The sequence below is a fragment of the Diuraphis noxia genome, unplaced genomic scaffold (assembly GCF_037042655.1).
Source record: "Diuraphis noxia isolate RWA-SAM2 unplaced genomic scaffold, SU_Dnox_SAM2 contig0002, whole genome shotgun sequence".
NCBI classification, from domain to species: domain Eukaryota; kingdom Metazoa; phylum Arthropoda; class Insecta; order Hemiptera; family Aphididae; genus Diuraphis; species Diuraphis noxia.
In genome coordinates this window covers 27,356,455-27,368,335 of record NW_028301712.1, presented here as the reverse complement: position 1 = coordinate 27,368,335, position 11,881 = coordinate 27,356,455, and the positions used below count along the sequence as shown (strand labels likewise).

General features: G+C 32.5%; 1 protein-coding gene across 2 annotated transcripts in view; it reads left to right on the top strand.

Annotated features, from left to right (window-relative positions):
• The first annotated feature begins 1,559 nt into the window (after positions 1-1,559).
• Positions 1,560-11,881, top strand: part of Galphao (G protein alpha o subunit) — a 34,326-nt gene continuing 24,004 nt past the window's right edge. Inside the window, exons 1-3 of one of the 2 annotated variants that reach the window (XM_089219301.1) lie at positions 1,560-2,365; positions 4,681-4,723; positions 9,410-9,560. In XM_089219301.1, the coding sequence (XP_089075427.1) occupies positions 2,248-2,365; positions 4,681-4,723; positions 9,410-9,560 (312 nt within the window). In that variant the 5' untranslated portion in view covers positions 1,560-2,247. The remainder of the gene's footprint in view (positions 2,366-4,680; positions 4,724-9,409; positions 9,561-11,881) is intronic. The other variant, XM_089219303.1, reaches the window with a different exon arrangement.

Sequence of the window (11,881 nt, the reverse complement as noted above, 5' to 3'; positions counted from 1 at the left end):
GAATTTACGTATTAATATTTTTATTTTTTGTTGATTGATTTGTGAAGTACAGTTCTTCAAAGTATTTGGGGTTTTTACTATTTTTCCAATAATTGTAAAGACCAGGAGCTAGTGAATAACTCGATATCACTGAATCCAAGGTAACAAAATAAATAACAATTAGTCGATAAGTTAATAAATGATTAGGGTTCAAAGTACAATTGTAATCTTTAATTAATTGTTATTTATTTTGTTACCTTGGATTCAGCGATATCGAATTAATCACTAGCTCTTGGTCTTCTTTGAAATTATTGGAAAAATAGTAAAAACTACCAATTTTTGGTAGAACTCTATCTCACAAACTAATCTACGAAAAATTAAGATGTTAACACGCAAATTCGTAAAAAGAATGGTTTTATTAATGCATGCTATTTTAATTATATGTTATACCATTTGAAAATCAAAAGTTGATATTGGTTTCATCAATAAATAAATATAAAGGGCGAAAACAATTAAAATATTATACCGTTTTATAAAATCATAAACATGAAAGTTTAATAAAAAAAATTCAAAAAAAGTTAAAACTTTTCGAGATAATTATTAGTGTATCAACATTCAACTTAAATTAATCTTTCTGTATACAAAAAGGTAATACGTAATAACGATAATTATTTGCAGCTCCTGTATATGTACCAATTTTAGAAGGCATATATATAATATTACGTAGAGACGTAGAATTGTAGAGTAGGATATAATTTAATAAAAAAACGTTATAAATATTATTATGTTGAAAATAATATATGATTGCATAATATTGGATTAAGATTGCACGATATCGTATCTATTAATGTTGATAGGTACAAAATATAAATTAAAAAAAAAAAACTTTTATAAGTTAGAAAACATATTTGATGGTGTTTATTGTTTATAAATATATGTGTAAATGACTAATGTATTTATATATTCAGGGCGCGAGGTAATTGTTATTCCTTTGATTCGTTTGTCCACCGGAAAACCGAAATAAGCCAAGTTCATAAATTTTATATGGTTTGGAAATATTGGCGTACACCATAAACAACCGGAAAACGGGTATCACGCTTGGCCGGTGGCGGGGATAATAATAATAACATAAAAAGTGAAGAGAACGAAAAACGACGGCCGACGGGATGACGAATAAAAAGCGAAATCGGCGGTGACGGTCGTCAGGACGCCAAGCAGCTATAGCTGGAACGTCTGAGTATCATCGGCAGCAGCCGCCGACGGCCACCCGTGCTGTCGTGCCTCGTCCACCCGTCGAGACCGGCCATCAACCACGAGCCGCCGCCTATGGCCTGTCGTGTGGGTGTTGCGCCGAAACGAAATTGAGCGGATCCCTGCCACCGGCAGGCATGCCACCGCGGCGGCGTGCGCGCGGGCCCGGCCGTCAGGTTGGTCACACCCGGAGCGCGGCGGTCAGCTGCCGGTCTCCGCGCACGCCGCACGAGTGCGTACACTAGCACACACTGACGTGAACACGCTCGCACGTACACATGTATACACGCACACACGCCCTCGCTCACTCGATTACTCGATAGTCGATAGCGCGCGCGCGCACTCGGACGGGCGTCAGTTCGCGGTTTGCGCTTGCTCCGTAACCGTTTTCGCAGTCACCGCCGTCGCCGATCTCGCAGTTCGCAAGCGCACAGCGGTCCCCCACCCGAGTAACCACTGTAGTCTCTCCGGTTCGATATTATTATTTGTTGTAATTTGCCGCGAGCGCGCGCGCCAGTTCGGTGTTTATAATAATCCGTCGCCGGTCGTGTCGTTATAGCCGTTGTCGTAGGTTCGCTGGGCACAATATAATATCCCGATAAAACTGATTATTTTTTCGCTCCCTCTCCCCTCTAAAAATTCGTATTTTTTATTCGTAGTGTCCGAGTTTTCGCGGTTTATTAGAATATTGTGTGGCGAGTGCGTGCGAAAAGTTTATCCTGTGTAGCACGTTAAGGGTTCGTGTCCGAAAGTTTGCTACCGCCGACGGCCTGTCCATCGGTGCGGTAGCTTGCAGCGGGTCATCGCCGTCGTCGTCTTTACGGACACCAAGCGCAGCCCCGAGACGTTCGCTATAACATGCGTTATCCCGCGCACTGCAGAAGATGGTATCGATGACCGGCACAACACCGGTACGGCACCGTTGCGGTTAACGGCGGTCGGTGGTGCGAATCCGTCCCGGCGCGTATAATAGCTGCGCGCATTAAGATTTCAGCCCTAGCGAAAGTCGGCCGGAAGATGGGCTGTGCTATGTCGGCGGAGGAACGGGCCGCCCTGGCCCGGAGCAGGCAAATCGAGAGGAACCTCAGGGAGGACGGCCTTCAGGCGGCCAAAGACATAAAACTGCTGTTGTTAGGTGAGCAAACATCATACTCCGCCCTAGCGGCAACGTTCCTTTCGCAGAATAGTCCCCTACACCGGCGGAGATGACGACGCGGACGTCTTGTTGGCGGCGTGCGGCGTACGTCTTATCTGAATTTTTCATTTTTATTGTTCGCGCTTAAATATAATATAATTATCATTATAATATCATACCTACTTGTTAGTTGTTTAAACATGCAAAACATGCACTTTTCTGCTGTTAAATGCATTATTATTTATATTATTTTAACTGTCATACTTTCGTCGCATGAACAGCCATACACACACTCACAATCGGTGCTATCGTCTGCAGCACACTTGGGTCGCGTGCACGAAGATCAGACCGAGAGAGGCTTTTTGGCAAGTTACCCACCCGGTGCACGTCCCAGTGCGTGTGTGTAATTATTTTGGTGTACCGATCGAAACCCGATGAGTGTCTGTGGTGTCGGTGTGTCCCCCCTCGGGTCGTGTGTCTGGTGTGATGTTTTTAAAAAAAAATTTATTTATTTCTGGCAAGTGTCTGAAGGTCGAACGTTGACTTGTCCGTGTTTCCTCGTTGTAATACATTGTGGACGTAACGTCCCAGTGGACGACGTGTGGTGGTGGATGAACTTTTTCACCGTCGTCGTTATGTACCTGAAAACGACGACGACGATTATGTACACTCCGCCGCCGCCACAAGTGCACACTTGACGCCGTTTTTTTCGCCCCGCACTTTCCCGCCAGCCACGGTCCGACCGTTGGATCCTCTCGTCGTTGCGCGAGGGTGCAGGTCGTGTCTGTTGTTGCGTCGAGGGTGGTTTGTGTGGGTACCAAACGGGAGAGGATATGACGGGCGAGGGAGATCAAAAACAAATCGCTAACTAACCTATCGTTTTCCCATCGAGATATCATAATATAACAATATAATATATTACTCTTTATATAATTTCCGTTCGTATATTTATAATATCATAATTATTTTTATATATAATATAAGGATGTAGTTGGACGGACGTTTTCTGTCAGAAGTGGCACTCCCGTGTTGTTCATCCCCTCCCGGCAGTCGGCCGCCACGCGCGAGAAATCGATTTTCCACCGCCGCCAAAGCCGCCGTCACCGCCACCGACCCTTTGATGCACACTGCCGGTAATGGTAGTAACGTTTCTCTCTCTCCTCCTCCTCTCTCTCTCTCTATATATAAATATATATATATATATATAGGTATATGTCAATGTGTGAGTGTGTGTGTGATATACACGCGTACTAGATTTTTTAACATTCGAGTTTTTCGTAAACACTGGAGTTTTTATGGCTGGGCTAGAGAACGGAAATTGATCACCGAAAACGAATAAAAATTTCTTATTTTTACCGTTCGGATTGTGTATAATATAATATTTTTATAATTCTAGTTTAACGTTTACCTGGATAGCAACAAGCATACTCCAATTTTCCAAGTATAAATAATTTAATACTAACAATATAAATTGTAGGTATAGTGGCGCTCTGATTGTCGACACTTCCACGAGTGTATCACGAATCTTCTTATCAAATTCTTGTTATCAATAAAAAATAAATTTAGAACACAAATCTTGGTGTGGCACAAAAATGTGTGCGTTTTTATGACGCTTCTACTATAATAATCGTTGTAATCGTTTCCAAGACCAACCAGATAAAAAATATTATGCCGAACGCGCGTCGGTTTGAAAAAGTATAGATAAACATATCTATTATCTATAATAATAATTATATACTCTATGTATTCTACACATTACATCACAAACTGCCTGAAAAATGTTCAACATCGTGTAAAACGATAGGTATATAATATAAAATTATACGATCTTCTCTAACAATAAAAAAATACCACTTTATAATAATAATGATAATAATAATAATAGTAATAATGTTTCGTTGTATGATGGCTACTGACGCTACTGTGTTGTAATTATAACGTTGCACTAGGCCTGACAACCGGTCGTCGCTGTTTAAAATTGTATACAATTAGTAATTGATTTGGTCATTATGTTATGATGATGATGTCATCGTGTGTATATATATATAACCGAATTAGAAATTATTTTTTCGAGATTTAAAATAACCACTTTTTTTAACGTTTTTGGGATCGGTTAAAGCAATAACTCATTATATCTAGGTTATTTAGAATTCATGAATTAAAAGTTTATCGAAGGTTAAACATTCTACACAGGTTAAACATCATTATACAGCTAGGTTGGGCCATTGTTTTTTCTAGTTTTTTATGTATTCAAGCTTTACGTGTGTTCATAACATTTTGAATCAACAAATAGATAATTATTGTTTTGATTGCAGGTGCTGGAGAATCAGGGAAAAGTACAATAGTCAAACAGATGAAGTGAGTTTCATATTTAAATTATTATTTATACAAAAAACGAGTGTATTTAATGAATACAATTTCTTTCAATGCTTTAAATATTTTAACAATATATTTTGATCTATTATAAATATGATTTTATAAGTGATGCATTAGTTTAGTTTAGTTTAAACAAATACTCAAGTACCCTTTATATTTAGCTTCTTGGTATTCGATACTGAAATAGAGTCGGAAATAGATTTTATTATTATGTATAGTTTTAAATAATATTCGATATGTTCTCAATGTCTTACTTCGGAACCTACATGTATATTGTATACCTATAGGCCAGGGGTTGCCATCCAGTAAATCGCGATAGACTGGTCGATCTTTGGAAGAATATTGTTTTATTGTATTAAAGATTAATCATCTCAATATTGGTTGTTCATGTACGTAATCTTAGATAATATCCAGTCATTATAAACTATTAATTTTATTAGCAATGAAAAATGTACAATTTTCCGATGGAGAAATATTAAAAGAAGAATATTATTAAATATAAATTATATATATACTGGTCTACCTTAATAAATAGCGGTTAAACACCAAATATTTACAGTTTTTAATGTAGCTCACTTGATGTAAAATGTTTGCGACCCCTGCTTAGGCTATAATGATATTTATTTTATGATATTTTTTTCGATTTTTCTTATTACATTATATTTACTTCTGTAACACTCTACCCACAGAATTTAAAAATTGATTTAAATGAAGTAAGCACGGTATCTAAAAATTATAACCAATTTGTATATTGCAGTTGATTAAAAAATCGAAACCGTGCGTATTCACGTTATCAATAAGTAAAAATAATAACAGAAAATATTGTATACAAACCAAAATAAGTGTTGAAACTTTCGTGTAATGATGAGTCAACTCATTTAAAAAAAATAGTATGACAAGTGAGACTACTCTCTGGTGTCAAACGATTTATTTTTAATATTTCCATATAGATTTTAAAGACATAATAGACAATCCACATCGTTTGCTAAGATTAATCTCAGAATTAATATAATCTTGTTAAAAATACAGTTGATTTTAATTATATTGGAAAATTGTCCATAATATAAATAAAACTAGTTCAAAATATGTCATATGATACCTGGTTAAACTTTACAAAAATATTTACCTGGTAGGTATAATTTTTTTCGTAATTTAATATTTTATTGAAGCAAATAAAGTGTGTGACTTATATTTTAAGTAAAATATAATGTTTTTACAATAATAACGTTCAATTAATGATTATAATATACTATAGTACTCTTCTATTTGCTTAATAATTATTTAAAATAATTTGTTAAATTAGGTAAGATATGTATAAAATATAAACTGATTAATACTTTGTATTGATAATAATATAAGTAATGACTAATGAGTAACACGACTTTTGAACAGTTGGGAGCACTTTGATTAGGTGACTAATTGTTTTTAATGTGTAATATCTAGTATTAATAATTAATGGTAATAATTATTATTAACGAAAATCCTTTAAAATGTAATTAAAACAAATTATAGTCAACATTTATATTATATTGCAATAATAAGTAAGAACGCGAATCACAGATTTAATACTTTTACATACGTTATTTAAGAATACCTATTTATTTTTACATTATAATATACATATGTTTTCAAATTTAAAATGTGTAGGTAATACAATAATTTGTTTTCGAATAATATGAAAATTTAGAACAACAAATCAAAATGTATTTAAGATGCTTAGATTTGTATTTTAATCATAATTAGTAATTTTAAAACTGTAGTTTAGAGTAAATATGTTAAAATTTCAAATTTCAAACATTATCAAACTTAAAGTTAGAAGAATAATATCTGTGTTTTCACTAATTTTCACAATATTTACATTTTTAAGTTAGTTATGCGAATTTTTAAATTGTAATTTACCTACTATATAACTTACTTAAAAATTAAAATATTGTAAAACTCCATGTGAAAATACATATAATATTTTTAACTTTACAATTGATAAAAGGTTAATTTTTCTACCATTAAAGGTTGCTTTACAAAATGGGAACCGATGGACACAATTTTGCTATGTCATTCGTGATTCGTCTATAAGATGATTGAGACAACACACGCGATTGTGTAACGTCCTGTTAGAAATGTCAATATTATTCTAAAGAATGTAGGTAATAAATGCAAAATATGTTAGGTTAGGTTTCATACTTAATTAATTATATTTAATAAACTGTAAACGTCATGAATCATGATTTTATCAAGTTGTGCAAATTATATCCCTTTTACCTGTAGGTAAACATCGTGGAAAATACGATCGTATGTTATGGAATTAAACGTTTTTCAGTAAATTATGATATAAATGTCCGATGTTTGCAAAAATACAAGTCTCCGCGACTATATATATAGGTACGATGAGACCGACCACGCCCCGGTATTAAAAGCAACGATGTTAATGTGTACCACAAAACATGGTTTGATGACTCCTCGGCGGCGGTGCCGTGCCGGATCGATACTCCCACGCGCACCCGTCTCACTGGGCACGCGAACGCCACCACTATATACCGGCCCATCAATGACCAGTCCCGTGGTTTTACCAAAATGCTAACGACAATGTTGTATTTATAGATGCCGGAAATTGCTCTCACATTGAAAATATTGTAATGCCATATGTTTCCTTGCAGACGGATCGACATAAAATACAAAAATGTTAAAAAGAAACATATACATCGATATTTACGATCTCCCATACACTGCAGTGTGTGCAATGGAATGCGAACGTTAGAATAGCTAATGGAGAGTGGTTTGAATAAAAAAAAAATACACAAACTATTTTACATGATTTATATTATATTTTTGAGTAATATATTTTAGTAATATATAATAGTTCAAATTCATGTTAACGACTAATTAAGATGAAAAAAAAAATACTTGTTTTTAAAATAATAACGATGGTTGTATTATTCAAATCAAGTTCTTACTATAATCATTAGCTGCTAAAATAAATTGTGAATTCCCTGGGTTGACAAGATTTCGTCATTACTTCAATGACTAAAAAACGTATATTAATATTTCATGCACTTCCAAACTGTTGGAATAATAATAATATTATGTTTTGCTGTTTTAGTTAATAATTTAAGTCTATAACAGGCGCGAATCCAGAAAAATTTAACAGGGGGTGCTCAAAAAAAAAAAAAAAATTGTTATACCTTACTATTTATTTAAATATTATCATTTACTATTTGATTTATTAGTGCTAACTTTTTTCCCATAATAATTGTTATCGGAGCTTTCCGCCGTCGACGCGTGTCGTTACATACTTCGAAAACAATTAACAATAATAGTTATTATTGACGTATGTGACGGTGATAACGAAAAGCACCGATATTATTATTATTTTTATTTTGAAAAATAACAAATAATTTAATTTATAACATAAAATTATTTTGTTGGTGGCTAGATGATAGGGAGTACCCGAGCACTCATAGCCCCCCCCTGAATCCGCGCCTGGTCTATACTTATTATGGTAGGTTATAAAAAGCACCATGGTAACTAATAGGGGACTAAAAAACACCACTACATGTAACATAATAATTTCTGTAGTATATTATCTATTATGAAAAATGTCAATATTATACTATTGAGAAGTGGTCATTGCACTTCAAACAATTTTTCAAAATACATTTTATTATGAGGCCAGTGTATAAATTTCCTATAAATTCATATTATAATTATAAAATATCTCCATATTTTACATAACAATAAAATAATAAGAGCCTTGCACTTTCTTGTATAAATTGTGTTTATTTCAATATTTCAAATATATACCTATATGTTATGTATTCAATCAATTCTACACCTTTTTACTTTATAATCATGGTTATATAAAAATTAGATAGCTGACTTGACTTTGATGTCGGAGTTGGTAAAATGAACGACTGTTCTGTAATCGAAGAGGTGGTCCAAAGAGGTGTTAATAATTTATTCATTGAAATTTGAAATGTTGTGTATCAATAAAATGTAAACATTCTCTTTGATCAGAAAATTCGGCCACTTTCCAGGCTTTAATACGTAACGTTGCGGATTGGTTAGGAAGGGAGTTGGTAATTTAGTTGTATATTATAATTTATAATATACCCTTCTGCAAAGTTAAAAACTAAATCATTCATGTTAAATATCCGCTATCCTGTATCCGCAATTATATTATAAACACATTTTAAATATTTTTCTGTTCTATACAAACTTTATCACTTGTTGGCTTGCCTAGTACCCTACTGTAGAAGAATACATAATATTATTGTTAAATACTATGTTTTATAAATAAATTATTTGTTTTTAAATAATTATATTTTAAGAGCAATTTCTATACTTAAATAGCATAGATTTATAATATTAGTCAACTGAAACATGTTCAAACTATCAATTGTGGTGTATTTATATTTATTTTGTTGAAAATTATATTTTTAATAATTTTTTGTAAACTTGGCGTTTTGCTATATGGTCATACCTAATCTTTTACGTTCTACAGTTATGAAATTATATAATTTAGATTGAAATAAGTTCCTAGTATTTGTTTTATATACTGTTAAAATTCTCTGTCATGAAACTATATTATATGATTTGGATTTTTATTCTCTCTACCTAGTTAAAATATATATATTTTTAAATTTTTTTTTAATCAAATTCGTGTGATTTCAGAATTATTCATGAGAGCGGTTTTACGTCAGAAGACTTCAAACAATACAGGCCTGTGGTTTTCAGCAACACAGTCCAATCACTGGTTGCCATATTAAGAGCAATGCCAAATCTTGGAATTGGATTCGGCACCAACGAACGGGAGGTAAGAAAAGCAAGTATTTTCTTTTAAACAATTTGTTAGTTCAAGTACATAAGTAGTTTTCTATTAGAACTCAAATAATTGGAAAAATAGATAATCCTATCTTACTAATCGTCCGCATAACATAATATCAGGTTAATAAAAATAACCGATATTGTGTAAAATATTAATTAAAATCATACAAGAAAAAGAAAAATAACTTAGCTATTTAAACAGATGTTATTTCACATTGTTCACCATAGAATTCACTGTTTATAACACAAAATTATATTCTCCATCATTGTAAACCACTCAACTGCGCTGTCGTTAGACAACATGTAATTATCCTTCTAATCCCATCGTTATCTTTCATTATCAACGAGACAGTGTTTTCAAGTACATTAGTACATACTAATAATTAACCGCTACCTTAAAAATTAAATAGTACCTATGTTCGTTCTACTTTAGGTACACATATTTAAACTTTGACGATTTTAAAAATAATTTAATTTAATTTTGGATTTTCTTTTTAAATTGTCACGTACATTTTAGGAAATGTTCCTTGAAAAGAACGTTCATACCAACTTGTTTTACAAACATTAAAATAGTATTCGTATTTAGTACTTATAATATTATCATTATACTTGGGTACGAACTTTAATAATGTTAATGATAATAATACGTTTTGAACTTTGATAATATCACGCGATCGTTGTGGTAACGCACGCAATTCGTAGGAAAAAATGTAATACTTATAATTTATTTTGCATATACATATACATTATACATACCTACTATTTTGTGGCGCCACAATATCTAAACTCTTCAAAAATATAGTTAGTGCGGTTCAATGACATTTTTCAAATATTTTACATAACACTATGTATAGAATCAATTTGAACGGTCTTAAATAGGAGTTTTAGATTTTTCTTTTATTGTTCAGATAATGATAATAATTTCAAAAGTTTTTTTTTAATTTTTGAAATGATTTAAATAAATAGCTACTGCACTTTGCAACAATATGTATAAAAAAATAAATGAATAGTGATATAATGATATAGTATACCTATACTAATTTTTTCCATATGAATTTTGATACGTATCGCAAGACAAACGTTTACCTAGAATCTAGATTGTATAAAAAAGAAATAAATGGAATAATAGCCATTTTCGGTTTAAGTTTATTATTATTATTATTATTGATTTTTCATGCAGCACCGTAAAAGACCCCATCAACCGATCATTATACAATATGATATTACCTAAACACTACATTATAATTGGTAGATATATTGTACAATCCAAAATCCCCGTTTGCAACCCTTTAAAATGTGAATTTTGGAAAATCCTTTCTTAGTGCGCCTCTACATTGCTTAAGGAACCTCTATACAAAATTTCAAATCTCTAGACCCAGCGGTTTGGTCTGGGCGTTGATGAATCACCCAGGATAAGTCTTTGTATATTGTATATAATATACTCGAGCGGATTAAAATTTGAGGTTCAGTCAAAGTTTTCCCACAGGGAAATTAACGTATCGACGTGATTACAACAACGTTGTTGCATATATTTACGCGCACGCACACATCGTATATGACATAATGTATATTTATATATATGTATATTATATTAATTTATATACATACATTGTACACCCACGTAATACAACGAATTAATTTGACCTACGATCGGCGACAGTTGCTGGCGGTGGCAATCTCGGAAATGAATTGAATTGGGTGTGCGATGCGCGCGCGATCGCGCATGCCGTGGGGAACGTAGGGTCCGATAGCAGTGTCAATGTTATATAGCTATATAGTATAAACTGTATATAATAATGTAGTGTCCTAATTTTGGTTATCATAATTCGCACGCAATCGAAAAGCACGAAAAACATTGTCGTTGTTATATTTTTTTTAGTAATCCCAAAGTATTATACGGGTTGAAACTGTTGTAGAACAGAAATATAATATAATGAAGGCGAATACTCTATAACATAATAGTATATTATATTTTAACGATTAAGATTAGTGAAATAAAAAAATTGGATACTTACAACTTTCCCTTAATTGTTAATGAAACATATTTTACAAAAAAAGTTGGTAATTAATTTAGTGACGATAAAAAAATAAAATATTAGGTGTATACTGAGATGCAGATAACTCTATATAGATACATAACATAGATATAATTATTATCATAATTTATTCTAGTTTCTAGGTTTAATTTTAAAAATTAACAGTATCTTAAAAAATACTATCATGTTTAAAAAACATTTTTTACATTAATCTAATATAAACCTAACACAAAAATACAAAACTATTGTTTTAAAAAAATTATATGTTTTTTTTTTAACTTTT